We start from the raw sequence: 15,955 nt of genomic DNA, 5'->3' as shown, positions 1-15,955 counted from the left end.
ACTCTGCTGTCACAACAAATTGGGAGAGTGTAGATGTCCACACAGAGCCTACGCCTACACTCTCTGATGATTACATTTATGTGACATGGACCCTTACACACTTGTGGATTATTCTGGCATTACACTTCTTGAGGATATCATCTGCTATCTGTTATCTACAAAGTCTAAAGGAAATAAACCTCCATAAAAAGAAGCTCATTATAACTCCAGACCTTGCCAGACAGTCATCACTTTTGAAGTGTTGTTCAGTATCAAAGTAAACTTGATACTGTTGAATGGTTGTATGCACATCCGAGGGTAAATTGCAATCAGGAAATGCTAATAGCTTATTCAGCAAACTGTTAATGGGATCAGTTTTTCCATAATGTAAACAAATACAAGCTATAACCCAGAGTGTTACTCAGTGAATCCATACTGCAATATTATACTTACTTACTCCCCCCACCAACACCACAACATCGCCACCACCCTCAAGTAAATTAGGCCAAAATAAAAAATGCTCAGGTAAATTGTGGCATAGGTATTTTAACAATTTCATGCCATTTTATAGACTAAACCATCAATTATATAATCAGAAACATAATGGAAATATTAATCTACAATGTAAAAAAATAATCAAATGTAGCCATTGACTGAACAGGTTTCTTGTGCTTTGTGTGTGCACTTGTGCTTTTCCCTCTGTGTCATTTCAAAATACTTTATGTGAAAAAGGCCTGTTAGTGACAGAAACAAGCAGTTCACATCAGGCAGCTACAAACACACAGCGTTGTGAACTAGCGTATATGGTTTCCACCTCATTTCACTTTGAGCCACCTGGGGCCCCTGTGTATGCCATTTCCTGCTGGCTGGGTGATGCGATGGCCCGAGAACTGTGTTGTTCCTCACCCTGGGACAGTTAACCAGAAGCTTCTCATTCCTGTCATACTTAACACTGCTGCTCTTCTCTTCTCTCAGCTAGCCTCGATAGGTGGACAGACAGATGCCTCAGATGCCCTTTCACTAATAGATCTCGTCTTGTCTGCTGGTTGTGGTTATAGTTTTGCCATTAAATGCTGTAGAAACTAAAATGATCAGGTTTATTTTTAGCTTTGCGATGCATTGTGTGTGTGATGCAGTTTGTTTTGAACAGAGATGGAAACCTTTTTTTTTACACTGACTTCTGTAATCATTCAGCCATTGTAAAAACGAGGAAATGACCAAAAATGGAGATGTTTTTACATGACAATAGTGATTAGCTGTAGCTGTCACATACTGTACATGCATTACATGCAAGCTAAGTCTAATCACTGATATTTCATTCTGTTACTTTATACCTCTCTACTTTTCAAAATTTTAAGTTATTTTGCAGGTTAATATTTTTCATATAAAACTTGTAATCTGGTTCTTTAACGTGCTACATTGTGCACAAATCTGCTTTTGTATCAAAGTTTTATTTTTGTTTTAAAAAAGTTTAAAAACCTTCCAGTGCTGCCAGAATATTTAGCTTTTTTTTTCAATGCAAATCAACTTGTTTCAAGTATTTTAGGGTTTAATTTTTCCTAATAATAATACAGTCATCTGCCCTATTCATTCATTTCAAGTAGAGCTACAACGATTAGTCAATTGATCAATTACATGATTGAAAGAAAAGTACTTGACAACTAGTTTGATAACTGATTAATGGTTTCAGTCATTTCTCAAGCAAACAGACATTTGCTGATTCCAGCCTCTTAAATGTAAGGATTTGCTGCTTTTCTTTGTCATTTGTGACAGTAGGTGAAGAGTCTTTGGGTTTTGGACTGTTGGTTGGACAAAAGAAGCCACCTCAGGGTCTGAAAAATTGTGATGAATATTTGCCACAATGTTGTCATTTTATACGATTAACCTTGAAAATAACTGGCAAATTAATTGAGAATGAAAATAATCATTAGTAGCAGCCTTAGCTTGAGATGACACACACTAATTTCTAAAGCCTGTTTAAACAGCTTGATGTAAATTTAAAAACAAAAATAACAACTTTTTAGGCACCCATTATAGCATTCTCCTGTATATAGGCTAAGAAATACAAACATGTACACTTTCTGCTAACTAGGTACTTTCAGTTTTTATCCTGTGAATATATTTTGCTGATAATACTTGTGTACTTTTATTCAAGTAAGACTTTAATGCAGAATTTGCATTGTTGTATTGCATGTTTTATTTCAGTAAATGGTCTTAGTACTTCTGTCACTACTGAATCCTGTACACACTCACATATTCAGTCAGTTAAGTCCCAGCTCGGTCAGTTTGTGTCCACGTCTGCACTTCTATTCTGTCTGATCCTTAAAGATAACACTGTTGGTCAGGTCTGCGTGCTCTTTTTGTAGCCCTCAGTCACAGACCGATCTGCCTCTCATGATTCACACACACAGATTACGTACTAGTGACAGCTTGTCTGGTGCAGTGTAGGAGGTCAACCTAGAATTATCTCATGTGTCAGGATCTTTGTTATTTTTCTGAATCGAAGAGTGTCACAAATGTGGTTTGGTAAGTTTGGAGACATGTCCACATAAACAGGGTTTATATGGTCATAGAAGCCCTTGATATGGAGTGTGACACAAGTTTGCTCCTGATTTTGACCATGCTTTTCTGAAGGCCCAGATATGTGCTGAATAGTCACAGTGGGTTTCCAGCTCTGTAACTTGGAAGTGTAAATTTCCAGACAAAAAATAATTCCCCACTCGCACAAAAAATGTAGTAAAGGTGCCCTTGAGCAAGATGCCTAATCACCGACTGTGTGCATTTCGGCAGCTGCCACATGTGAAACCAGGGTGTTGAAGGAACACAAGCATGCAGGCCTTTATTTATCCTTCCCTGGATAAATAAAGGCTAATATAAATTGTCGACTTCTCCTATTTTAAACACCACTGAGGAATCCAGAGAGTCATTGCATTGGTTTCCTTCCAGCCAAGCTCGATACCAGCGGTCACACCCTCCCCCTCCAGCAATCTATGTGAATATCTCCACAAGCCTCATTCAGCAAAGTGAATACCAGAGGGAAGCATAAATGTTGTTTGACAAGCTCTGAGTGTACAGTGACTAACAAACAAAAAATGGCCTCTTCCTCAGACCTGTAAGAAGCAACTTGCACTAAGTTCATTCAAACTAAAAAGGAACAAACGTCATCAAAACTAGAAGGAAGTGCACCCGATAGCGCTTAAACCTTTTTGAAATGTTTTGTCCCTCATTTTAGCATCTTGATGAAAGCTATAGCATGTAACATTTCTGCATTAAATTATCTAAAAATGCTATAGTTCGTTGATTTGTGTACTTACTTTATCTCAAATTTATTCAGCAATCTTCAAGCATAGAGAAATTGTGAGTTAGCCACCAGTTGCTATAGCCGCCGGAAAACATGGATAGATTAGATGTGTCAGTGAGGAAAGAAGTCGGCGAACGTGGCTTAATGTAACATGAATAAAACTTTACCTTGTCTGTTAACATGATTTGTGCCTGAGTCATGTCAGATAGATTTTCATCAGCTTTGGTGGTTGTTGAGAAGTGAAAAACAACTCCCATGATCTTACAGGAGGGGGGACATGCCTCCCAAGAGAAACTAAATATTTTTATCAGTTTAGGCTATTTACCTAATTTATATGCTCTTGTTAAGTTTCAGCTCATTGTGTATCTTAATAATGTTTTGCTGTCATGTACAATTGCTCTGTTTCTCTCTTTTCCTCTGTTTCCACCCACAAACATTAAGCATAGCAGAGGAAAGACAGGTGAAGTGATGTTGTTGGTACCAGTTACAAACATATTTGGTTGTAAACGACACGCTAACTTGCAGGATTCTTTGTTTTTGTGCTTTAATTGAGCTAGACTAAAAAATATTCTGTTTAAACATACGGTTTTGTCCTCATTGTTCTACATGAAGTTTGCCTAAAGTTATGTAATTCAGCGCAGCACATCTTTAGCGGGGTGAGCACTGTGCTGTTGTATTCTATTTTAAAAATAGTCTTCCAAATGGTACATTGCTTGTCAGCAACTGGTCATATGGTAACTTAAAAGGCAATTTGGCCTGGTGTGCTTGATTAATTTGGCATGCAGTTAATACACACAGTCATAATTTTGTTTTAATGAAAACTCAGCTCCTGGCATTTGCCCCTGTTGCTGTTCACCACTGTTTTGGAAGAGGAAAATAATAGGAGCAACAGGCGCACCAGTTTTAAAAGTGACATATTGTCTTTTTAAATAAGCGCTGTGCGGGAGATCTAATTTTTACAGATGTGAAGAGTGACTCATGGATTTTAAAAAGTAGCTGATGAGTGGTCTTCAACAAGTCTACTCTGGCATGTAAGCAAAGAAACTTTTAAGTGTAAAATTTGAGAACTTAAGTTTATGCATTCAACCAAGGGGAAACACTGAATTGTTCCTCTTATTTAATGAACTATTGCTACTTTTAGCCTATATCTATGAATACACATAAGTTAAAAATGAGAAATTCAAGTTTTTCACTCTGGCTCTGCTACTAACCTGACTTATCATGAATCACATCCCCTCAGCTTGGCTGGATGTTTTACAAACATCACATTTAAAACACTCAAAGTATATTTACAGCTTGTATGAATTTTTTTCTTTGACTGAACACGAGTGTTAATGTAATGTAATGTAATAAAGTCTTGGTGAGCTGCAGCTCAGCTCAGTATTGCCTAGCTCAGCTCACGTTGGATTACTCCAGTGGTGTTGCCTGACACATTAAGCCCCATTGCTCTTTTTTCCTGTTACACTTACAAACATATACACATAGAGCTCATCTTTTATTGTGCAGTTTGGTCAGATATAAGTCATCTGCTATGTATGTATGTGTAAGTGTATTTGTGTATGTGGAGCCTGCCTCCACCTCTCAATTCACTACAGTCGGGTTGCATTCAGCTGAGCTCTGCTCTGCTCTGCTCTCCGGCTGCCTGTTTTTCGGTGACATCAGCCTTCAAGTATGCAGTCCGTCGTGGCTGAGCCAGACGAGCTCGGGTGGCCCCATTCATCTCAAGGTGCTGTCTGTTCCCCCTCCTCTACAGCTCTAACACACTCTCTTCTCACTGACTGTCTCTCCTTCAGACGAGATGGGTCAGATAAGGAAGATCAAAGGTGAAAACGCTTACAACCCAATAGTTTTGTCTTGTCTGTCTTTGGCTTGTTGTATATCGGTAATCTTTGCTTGGAGTTCCAAGATGCTCTCTCCTAAATGCACATTGATTGCACAGGGGTTATGTAGTCTCTGTAGATGTGGTGATTGTACATCATTTTTGGTTTTGTTTACAAGGTTTGGGTGGTGTGGCTTGTTGTACTCAATTGGTTATACTGGAAAATATGATTATATGACGGATAAATCAAGATAAATGGTTTTGTACCATGTATTCATGTTGCTTGTACTCTGTGGCTGCTTTGTTGACCCATCAGTGCTGAAGTCAGAGAAAGGACTGGCTATGAAATGTTACGGTCTTGTCCTTGTTTTTGTTAAATTGTTGTTAAATTGGCTGCCATCTTTGCTGAAAATTGCAATAAAAATGCTAATTTTTATTTTTGTGCACCAACACCTTTGTGCTGACTTTCCCACAGTGGTGAAAATTATGATAAAAATGTTTTAAATTGGTTCCATGTAGCACACCCATTTTGATTGCTAATGTTGCTAATGTATAATTAATTTATTTTTACTATAATTTTACTATATTTGAATAGAACATAATTGCAGTTTTTTCAGTAACTTGTGACCCAGGAGAGCCAGGAGAAAGAAATGTGCACAAAAAAATTCCACAATCCAAGTGTTTTAATGTTGACTCCTGTACTGAATTAAACAGTGTCATTTGTCACAATTTTTGTTTTTTTTATTTTTCTTGTTCCATCTTATTATAAAATTGAAATCCCTATGGACGCTTTCACTGTCAAGTCATAATTTTGTCAGTGAATTGCACTGTGCGCACCATGTATGCCTTGCATATTCTCCAGTCTTTGTCACCCTGGTCTCAAAAACATCCAGGGAAAACCCTGCTTTATGGGTAGCAGTGAGGATATGCTTATTTCCTGTGCTTCCATATTACATGTCTGAATGAGTTCATTCCTCTGCTTGCATCTTATAAAGTGTATCTTTTCTCTGTGTGGAAATGCTCCTCAAGCTTGTGAAGGATTATTCTTGAATCCTCACTTCAGGCCCTGATTACTTAACTCATAATGTTAGGCGGCAGGTTTTACATCTGTAAAACGTACCGAGGAGGGTCTTTAATGTTCATTTGCATAGGAATGTGAAGGCTTCAGCAAGCAGCTCTTCCTACCTCTGACTAATGTCTTCCCCATGTGTGTTTTCCTCACATGCAACCAGGCTTTTAATGTTTTGTTTTGTTTGTTTCCCTCAGAATGAAGAGAAGCGTAACCTGAGTTTGGGTGGACATGTTGGGTTCGACAGCCTCCCTGACCAACTCGTCAGTAAATCGGTCACACAGGGATTTTGTTTTAACATTCTCTGCGTAGGTGAGTACCAGTTGTGCAATGACTGTGTTAAATATTTTATACAATTAGCAACTCACGGAAATGCCATGCAATAACTACTTAACATCTGTCCCTGGATCAGCAACAAGCAGCAACATTCTGTTGTTTTCCCCTCGCATGAAATAAATGCACTTGTGTTGCAGCAATAAAAACCTCATGTCTGAGAGCTGATGAATTACTCTCCAGTGACTGAATGATTTAACTCTCTCTCTGTCTCTCTGTCCCGTCTCTCATTGCTTCCTACCATCCTCAGGGGAGACTGGTATTGGCAAGTCAACGTTAATGAACACACTCTTCAACACCATGTTTGAAAACGAAGAGGCGAGCCACTATCAGAATGGCGTGTATCTGCGGCCGCGAACATACGACCTGCAAGAGAGCAACGTCCACCTCAAACTGACGATTGTTGACACTGTTGGCTTCGGTGATCAGATCAACAAAGAGGACAGGTGAGGAAGCTGAAATGATAATCAATGATGTTAAGACAGTGACATGATTAGATGGTTAACAATAATGTGCAGGTCAAACATCTTTTGACCTGCACATCATCTGTACTCTGTTTGATTAAATAGTGAAAGTTTTCTATAAGTAAATAACCTGTCATACACTCACTAAATTTCAGTGTGTAATTGATCCTAAGTACATTTTAATCTGAAGTCATTGCTTGAGGCACTTATTGATAGTCAGTTTAAGTGTACACTTTATTAATTTTATTTATTTATTTATTTTTTCTTTAGGTGGACCATTTTTTTAAGCGTGATGATTTTAAGCTGATCTTGTACACAACAGTATTTTGCTTAGCTTCTGTGCTTGTACTCCTCCTTGCTTCTCCATACATCAAAGTGTGTCGAAATCTACTGTAGGTAATACAGACTGTGGAAAAGTACTTCATACAATCCCACTTCAAATAATCTGACCTATCCCTTTGGAATAAAAAAGTACCAATTGCCATTTAAACCCTTACTTAAATAAAAGTTCAGAGTACTTGTTTTGCAGAAAAATAATGTGATCTATACTGTGTATGACACTATTAGTTTGTTAGTATCGATGCATCAATGTGGAAGCAGCAGTTGGTTGAGGTTTTGCTAGTTTTAACTTCTTAATACGTAGTTAAAAACTGTATTTTAGTGATTCAAAACCACACATGAATTAGGCCTCCTCCAAATGGTAACAGGATAAATCTGAGAGCACTGTGAGATGATTATTGGGAGAGGAAAGAATAACAAACAACTTCAGTTACACCAATTTGTATCCGTTGTTTGAGCCTTTCTCTAATATTTGCTTTTTTGTTAAATATATCTCTCAACTTTGAACAGTTATTTAAATGAAACAATATGAGAAGTTTAGAGAGGAAATGTCTCTTTGACGGAACTGCTAACAACCCATACACATCTGAAACATGACAAGGGGCCTCAACAATGCTGCTTTATTATAAAAGTTAACAAACCAAAACGGTTGGGAACCATGGCTTTGATTTCTAACAATGTATTGTATTTTGCAAGCTGATCATATGTTTTTTTTTAAAGTAAGATTGTAATTTGAAAAATAAGATGTAACTACAGCTGTCAGATAACTGTAGTGGAGTAAGAAAATTTGTATTTTGTTTAAAATTATTACAGTGATAGTATAAAGTAACATAAAATGGAAATACTGAAATTAAGTTTCACCACTTGGTCATTGAAAAGGTTTTGAAACGGTGTATACCCACAACTCGTTGTCACCAAATTTAATTGAGTTTCTGGCCATTCTCTTGATCTGCTAATCGCCAAAACCAAACAGTCTGTGGTTTAAACTAGGCACTAGTCAAATTTATATGACACTGTATAAAACAAAACTGTGGTCAGCTTCACTAACAGTGCCATTTACTGCAGCAGGATCATCTCTCACATGCATGAAACACATGCTTCAGAGTGTTTTCCATCTGACTCCTGACTGTTGTAACGACAGATTTTCCTGACAATCCTTATCCAAACCCTCCTTTCTATTTGCAAGATGACAGCACCATAGTTTTGCCCAAATTAGGTCAACGTTGCCTAGGGATACAAATGAGAGAAACAGACAATGTGAGTCCAGGTTTCCTGCACAGTTGGGTTCTCTCTGTAGGATGGAAATAAGACGAGGTGGGACAGCAATAAAGAGGAAATAGTTTAATTTTTTTTTTAACATTCAGCTGTGGAATGGAGTGTTCTTGCTGTGACCTAGCCAGCGAGCAGCACTCTCACGCCCTTTGATAGCAGCTTTCTCTGTAGGCTGTATAAACCAACATGCTGAAGGACAGACCCTGCAGCGGACTGTAAATGCACACTGGGAGAGAGAGCTTCAAAAGGTCAGAGTTGGTGCATTCCACAGAGAAGATTGAAGATGGATATGAAGGGAGAGGACAGATGACTGTAAACATGGCGCTAGCTGAGGATATAGAATAGATTTTTGGACTTATGTCTCACTCTGAGCTGCAAAATAGAATGTGGGAAGACTTGCTGTTGAGACTTTGACAAGATTTAGATTGATGATTTGAAGAAACAGAAACCCCTTCAGATTGAATGGCTGCTATTCATAATACATTACAAATCAATGGTTGGTTAAATTAATGGCTAACTAGCACTTTAGGTAAAAGGAAAAGTATTTTGGTTTTGGGTTGAAATGTCCCTATAAGTCCCTTTAGTTAAAAGCACACAAGGAAAGTGCTGTGTCTCAAAATTAAACATCTTTTGCTTTATACCCCTGAAACTGTACAGTTTGGGCTTTCTTGTGGGTGGCTCAGAGTTTGTTCTCACTTAAAAGGGTCAGAATAAGCTCTTGTTGATCATAAGAGTTCAGGGTTGCACTTCAGTCACTTGAAGCATTGGGTGTCACTGTGACTAATGCGATGTTATGCTGGTTCAGGAAGTGTTTCAGAGGTTTGACATCTGTTTTCAAATGTGAAAACAGAGGTGACACTAACTGCAACCAGTGACGGTGAGGTGGTCCTATGGTGGCCAAATATAGCAACATAACATGAGCATTTATTTCGGATCCACAGCTGTGTTTTTGTTTAAAACATTTTAGGTATAATTTGGAGGCAAGGTTGGTGGAACTCGTAAAGGCGAACAAAAACATTTTTCAAACAGATTATCACAACCAAATCAACCCAACAGCACAGATATGTGGTCTGAAAATGCCAAGTGGCGTCATGACAACTAAAATATGACCAAGAGACTTGTATCCATGTTGATTAATAAGCCACAACCTCACTTGAAAGACCCTTGAAGTTTAGGCCACTGTGATGCAGTTTATTAAATATGTGGCTGACTTGTAATGGTCTCTTCCAAACTGAACTAAATGACTTAAAACCGCAGACTCAGATTAACTGCTTCAAGCAAGCTTGTAGAGAATGTGGCATTAATTATATTCAGACTGTCTTATGACCGAACATTATTAGGCTGGTGACCATTTGGGGCTTGAAAGACACTAAAACAGCTTGCAGAGCTGCATTACCAAACATATTAAAGGGCCTTTCATATTTCTTGACATTTAACTGGATAATCACTGCATTGAGAAGTTTGTGCAGAATCAGAGGCACTTGTTTCAACTCCTTATTGCTACTAGAAGAATGTTAGAGTGCATCCAAATGGAAAAACTGAAAATCTCTCCATGAAGTACGAGCTGCAGTAGTGGAAACGTGTTAATGTCATGTTAGGAAAAATGATTATATTTATACCATTTGTACTGGTGGATAATGTTTTCCAATGCAGAAATCTGAGCACGACTCTGTTAGGTGAATCTTAATGGAATTTTGTTCTGGTGACTTTAGTCAAATCTGCTTTGAAAAGATCAGCTGTAGTGTCTGAAATCTAAGCTTTGTGTTGTGATTTGTGTTGAATTTGATATACCTTTCTGGTCTTATGAGCAAATACTACAAAACTTTGATGTTTCATACCACACATTCCTAAATTCTTTGATTTACTGGTGACACTGTAGACGGTGGAGGCCATCACAGCACTGTGAGAGAGGACAGGATGTTTTGCAGCCTCTGTGATTTGTTTCAACCAGACTCCCATAAGCCGAACACAAATTTCATGCAGCACTAAGCTGTACAGCTCTAAGCTGAGATCTTGGCATGGAATCAGATCACACAGTTACTGAAAACATAAGTGTCTCGGTTCATTTCCCCAGTGACAAGTTCATATTTCCTTTTCTATTCATTACCAATGCATGAATAAGAAGACAAATATTTATGCTTTTTACCCACAGACATAAATCCTCACAGTCTGTCTTTGGCTGTCTCCACAGTTACAAGCCCATCGTTGACTACATCGACACTCAGTTTGAAAACTATCTCCAGGAGGAGCTGAAGATCAAACGGTCACTGTTTAACTACCACGACACCAGGATCCACATCTGCCTTTATTTTATCGCCCCGACAGGACATTCCCTCAAGTCTCTGGACCTCGTAACGATGAAAAAACTGGACAGCAAGGTACACTCAGCTGACACACAAACACCACATTCATATATATATCTGCTGTGGTCTGCACAAAAAACACACACTCCCCGTCCTTTTCCCCCATTGTCTGTGAATAACTATCAGTGTTGCTGAAATTTGACCCCCCTTTCACTGTGAGCAGTGTGCATTTCACTGAGACGTGAAGATCCCTCATCTTTTTTGCTGGGGTGTGAACTCTGTGTCCCAAAAGAATTAAGTGAAAAGAAAAACATTGGAGTGACTGTGCACGCTTCCATTTCAGGGTGTAGAATTTCAAGAAACGTTCACTTGGTATTTTTTGGAGTGAAGTTATTTGGCTGTTACTTGGAAAGGGTTAAAGGTTCCGACTTTAACAGCCCAGAGTTTTGGTAACACTTGCAAAATATGAACTATCCCTTTAATGTCCATCCCATTTTCTGAATATACGTGTATAGATGTTGTGAAGTGACATATTTTCAGTTTACATGGTAACAGGTCAGCCATACACCAGTCAATAATTACATTCAGAATCGCATTGATTTGTTAGTTTTTCATTGCTTCTGTGTGAGTATTACTACACAGATTTATTGGTCAGTGGATCTATGTTTTCGCCATATGTCTGATAAAGGGCAGCTCAGCGGAGACACAGTCACTGGCTTGGCCTCAATTAGACAACTGGTGGAAAAAAAATCTCATCACAACAGCACTTGGAGCGTGAAAGAAGGGCAGGGGGGGAGAGAGTGAGTTTAGTGGGGAAGGAGAGAGTCCTAGAGGGAGAGTAAATGAATATTAAGGTTGACGCCATGTTGTATTTGTTAAGATTTTATTATTTCTATTTTAATTTTGGGCAAATCTCTGGTGATAAGTGATTGTTCCTGAGGTTTTCCTTAAATTTTTGACCTTGCTTTGTCATTGGGACTATTACTGCTTATGCTACCTACTAGATACTTTTGTTTGCAATCCAAAAAAATAGTATTAATACATGCAAAGGATTGAGATAGATGGTTTCTTTCTGCTTGACACGAAACACACTTGAATAAAATCAACCTGTTGACATTTTAATCAAATGTTTTTGAAAGCTGCTCAGTGATAAACACAGCTGAAACCATTCAGTGGTTTTTGATCCTACATGTTGGTTTTGAAGTATGGGAAGTGTGGAATTTCAGGATGGGAAAAGATCCTCAAAACATTTCAAAGCACAAGTTCACAAAGCCCAGAAGAGAAAGAACGACAGTGAAAGAGGCAGTTAAAATGCAAAAGTGAAGATTTATGTCTCCAAATCTGTGTGTGCTTGTTTGACCTGAGGGCAAGAAGGATTATAATGACATCTTGGATATCTGCAAGGTTGTAAAGCTGTATGAGAAAGCTGCATGTACTTAGATGGTAAAATATCATGAATGTCTTTATTTTAACATTAGGCATGATTTTGGGGATGTCTGCATGCTAGTTTGCATCCTATCACAGATTTATTGATCATCAGCACCATGACCCCTGAGGAACTTGAACATATAAATATTGATGAAGTGGATGCTTTAGCCCTGGTTATGCCTTGTGATGCAGTGATAATGAACAAAGCAGATGGTCAGCTTGTGACCAAAACCTGCTGTCTTACCTCTGCCAGCTATCCGTGCACTGAATGCATGGCTGTGCAACTCTGCCAAATCTCCTGATACTCTTCAAAACAATGACTGGATACTTCAGGCAACTGTCACTCTCAGAGGACAGATAATAGTTTTATGAGGACTTGGTTTGTCATTATTACACAGTGGATTTTAACCAGGTTTTGTAGGTCTGGATGATGTAATGATTCATGAAATGTAAATGTTGCTTTTAATATTTTTCAGTATTTTAGACTTAATTGTTCCTAAAGGTAAATTCCTTGTACAAATCTGGTAACAAATAACACACAATAACAATGGTCAATAAACAACAGTATACATTCAGTTCAGTTCAGCCTATTAGTTAGGGTAGCTATGGCTGCAGGGATGGGGCTCAGTGCTCTGTACCTGCACCCAGAGGGCAGAAAGGTCAGGCCTGTGTTATGGAGGTTGCAGTGGCTTTATTGTTTCGCTCTGCAAACAGTAAAGCTAGTTATCCTGGCAGCTGTGTTGGTTATGCATGTGAGTTTTCATTAGTAATGGATAATATGTTAAAGAAGGAGGTGGATTTCTAACTGTGAAGCAAGGAATCTCTGTCTTCATGTATGACACTCTCTTATCTTGAGAACCGTTCATCTGATCTACCTTAAACATGGTATGTATGTTTCTGGGGACCCCTATGAGTGTGGTTGTCATGGTAACATAACCTTACATAGGTACCAAAATGCCGTTTTATATTTTCAGTTGACTCTGCCATATATAAGTGCGAAAATTGCTTAAACTAATCTTAGAGTACAGACTGTGACTGTCTGTAAATTGTTTATTTTTCCTCACACAACACTGATATTTGCCAGTTATATCGATATATATATATATATTGACATATATGATATATATTAACATATTAATCCAGTGAGGAAATAAATCCATGTCATGACTGTTTTAGGTTAAATACTTACAGAAAATATTGAGTCTATTTAGGGAAAAGATTTTTATGACATGCAATAATTAAATTTATCTGTGTCTGGGGTGCCCTGGTAGCTCACTTGATAAAGTGGGCACTGCTTTAGTACATTTAGTACTTCTGTTTTCTGAGGAAAAGTAGATTACTGTTGTGTCCTGAGAGGAAACCTACACAAACGACATATCACATAGAAAAGGCCAAGATCCAAATTCAGCACTTTTCTTGCTGCGAGGCGACAGTGCTGACCACTGAGCCTCTGTGCTGTCTTTACCAGCCAACAGAGTGATCAAACCCTGGCAGCCTACGTCTGCCAACTGTCTCCTGATCCCATCCAAACCACCACAGCATTCACAGCCAAATCTCTGTACCCCCCGCCTTGAAGCAAGACATGGAAGCTTACCTGAGCTAAATATATTACCTGTATCACAGTATTTGAACCATAGTAGATCAATTTACATCTGACGTGTTTGCAATTGTATAACAGCTTACCTGCAATACATTGCCCTAATATGAGTGAAAGCACAGCAGCTTACCTTTGCTAAATCTCCCAAAGCGTTCCCATTAAGTAAACTCTCCAATGTGGCAGTAAGGGACATTTTACTCACAAGTCTTTTTCAGTTGCACTGTGCCGGAAAGTGTAAAAAAAACCACCAATGCTGGTGCTTCTATTCAAAGTGATTTACAGCCTCGTAAGTGCAACAGTGGGTGGCCACGGTGAACACCGCTCTGACCTCAGTGGCTCCGTCCCAGCAATCTTTCCACTACGTGAAATATGACCACTGTTTTATCTGAAAGCAAGCCAGTGTTGAGTGACCATGGTGTGGATGTGACACTGTTTTGTTTTACAGGCTTGACAGAGTTGTTTATGCAGTGGTCTCTTTCTAGATAGTATAAATATGTTGCAGGAAATATTTACAGCAGCTCCTCACCACACACTGTCATTCTTTGGACATTTTGCAGTTTTATTGCTATAATTTGTGAGCTCTACATGGCTACAGGTTGACCACAGAAAGTACCTGCTTTGCTTCTACAAGCCAAGACAAACCTGACCCAGTCATAAAAGAATTAGGGCCTCAGCTAACAACTGTTTTCATTGTTGATTGATCATACTGGTTATTTTTCACTGTACTGATTTAAACTTTGATGTTTACATGTCAAAGATACTGAAAAATACTCTCCAATATTTTCCCAGACCCAAAGTAACAGCTTCAGGTTTGTGATTTCTCCAAACAACACTCCAAAACCTAAAAGTAAAAAAATTGTGAAAGCTGAGAAATTCTGATGATAATTCATTTAAATTCATCAACAAATTGTTTCAGCGCTAAAAGAAATTGTGCATGGGATGTTTTAAGTCGAAAACTCCATTAATATTCTGGTCACCATGAATACGTTTCATTGTGATGAGAAGCCACTTCAAAAGTGGCTCCATACTCACGAGTCCATGGTCACATTTTTACTTTTTGTGCTGACTTATATCCATGTCAAGCATGTGTGAATATTAACTTTTATCTGGAAACTAAAGATAAATGAGCAGAGCTATCCTGTCTGCCAGATAGCCTTGTCTGTCACAGGAAAAACCAAGCAGACCAGAAACAACTTTTCCCTCAGTGTGTAGAGCTTGCTGTCAAGGCTAGACAATGGTGTTTTTCTTGTACGAATCACCCCTCCCTGTAGTGGATGGTTGAAGGCCCACCACGAGAGTGAGTGTGGTTTGTGGTGGATGAAGGCAGGAAGAGAGATAAGATTGTGCAGGAGACGTCCTTTTGTTTCAAACGAAGATGTTTTTCTCAAGTAGGAGGAAATCATTACCAGTTAATTGTCTAATATTATGATGTAGAGGTCATTTGGCAAACAAGGATTGATATTTCCTACTAACCTCTAAAATGTCTCATAATGTGCACTATAATCAGCAAATCTACACATTTTCATGATTTGTAATTGACTATTTTCAGATTATACATTTTGGTTAGATTGTTTGGCCTGTTTGCACAAGATCAGAGGTTTTCAAAGGAACTGCAGTCTGAAAAGCTTGTGTAGTTTTTGTAATGGCCCTCCCCAGCAAATTATAATGGCTTACAAAGCTATTTTCTCCTAATGAAACAGCAGTGATTGTCTGACGAATGAGAATTTGGTCTGTCAAGAGCATAACGACCAACAGAAGGTGTCAGCCTTGACAATGTCTGATGTCCAGCATAAATAAACTTATACAAATCTATTCAGATATCAAAGAAAAAAAGTAATTCTTTATAACTTCAGAACTTGCCTGAGAATCATTACTCTTTTAAGCTTTTGTTAGTATCACAGTAATCTAGTGATAGTTCTCAGGAACTCCTATCAGTTGATTTTGCATACTTTTACTGGTACCAGTTTCCCAAAATGTAAATAGATATATGCTAAAAAGTGGGCTCAATTTGTAGCCCATAGTTAACTGACTCCATGGCAACATTGTATATC

The 15,955-nt window shown here is 38.4% G+C and overlaps 1 protein-coding gene across 2 annotated transcripts in view; it reads left to right on the top strand.

Moving 5' to 3' along the window:
* The window catches only part of septin8a (septin 8a), a 53,926-nt gene that overhangs the window by 9,260 nt on the left and 28,711 nt on the right, over positions 1–15,955 (top strand). For both annotated transcript variants that reach the window (XM_084729851.1, XM_084729850.1), the window contains exons 2-4: positions 6,366–6,480; positions 6,752–6,947; positions 10,768–10,954. In XM_084729851.1, coding sequence (XP_084585977.1) covers positions 6,366–6,480; positions 6,752–6,947; positions 10,768–10,954 — 498 coding nt within the window. The remainder of the gene's footprint in view (positions 1–6,365; positions 6,481–6,751; positions 6,948–10,767; positions 10,955–15,955) is intronic.

The sequence above is a fragment of the Lutjanus erythropterus genome, chromosome 11 (assembly GCF_056507025.1).
Source record: "Lutjanus erythropterus isolate fLutEry1 chromosome 11, fLutEry1.hap2, whole genome shotgun sequence".
NCBI lineage: Eukaryota > Metazoa > Chordata > Actinopteri > Lutjaniformes > Lutjanidae > Lutjanus > Lutjanus erythropterus.
The sequence above is the reverse complement of the archived record's forward strand: the minus strand, read 5'-3'. Positions and strand labels throughout refer to the sequence as shown.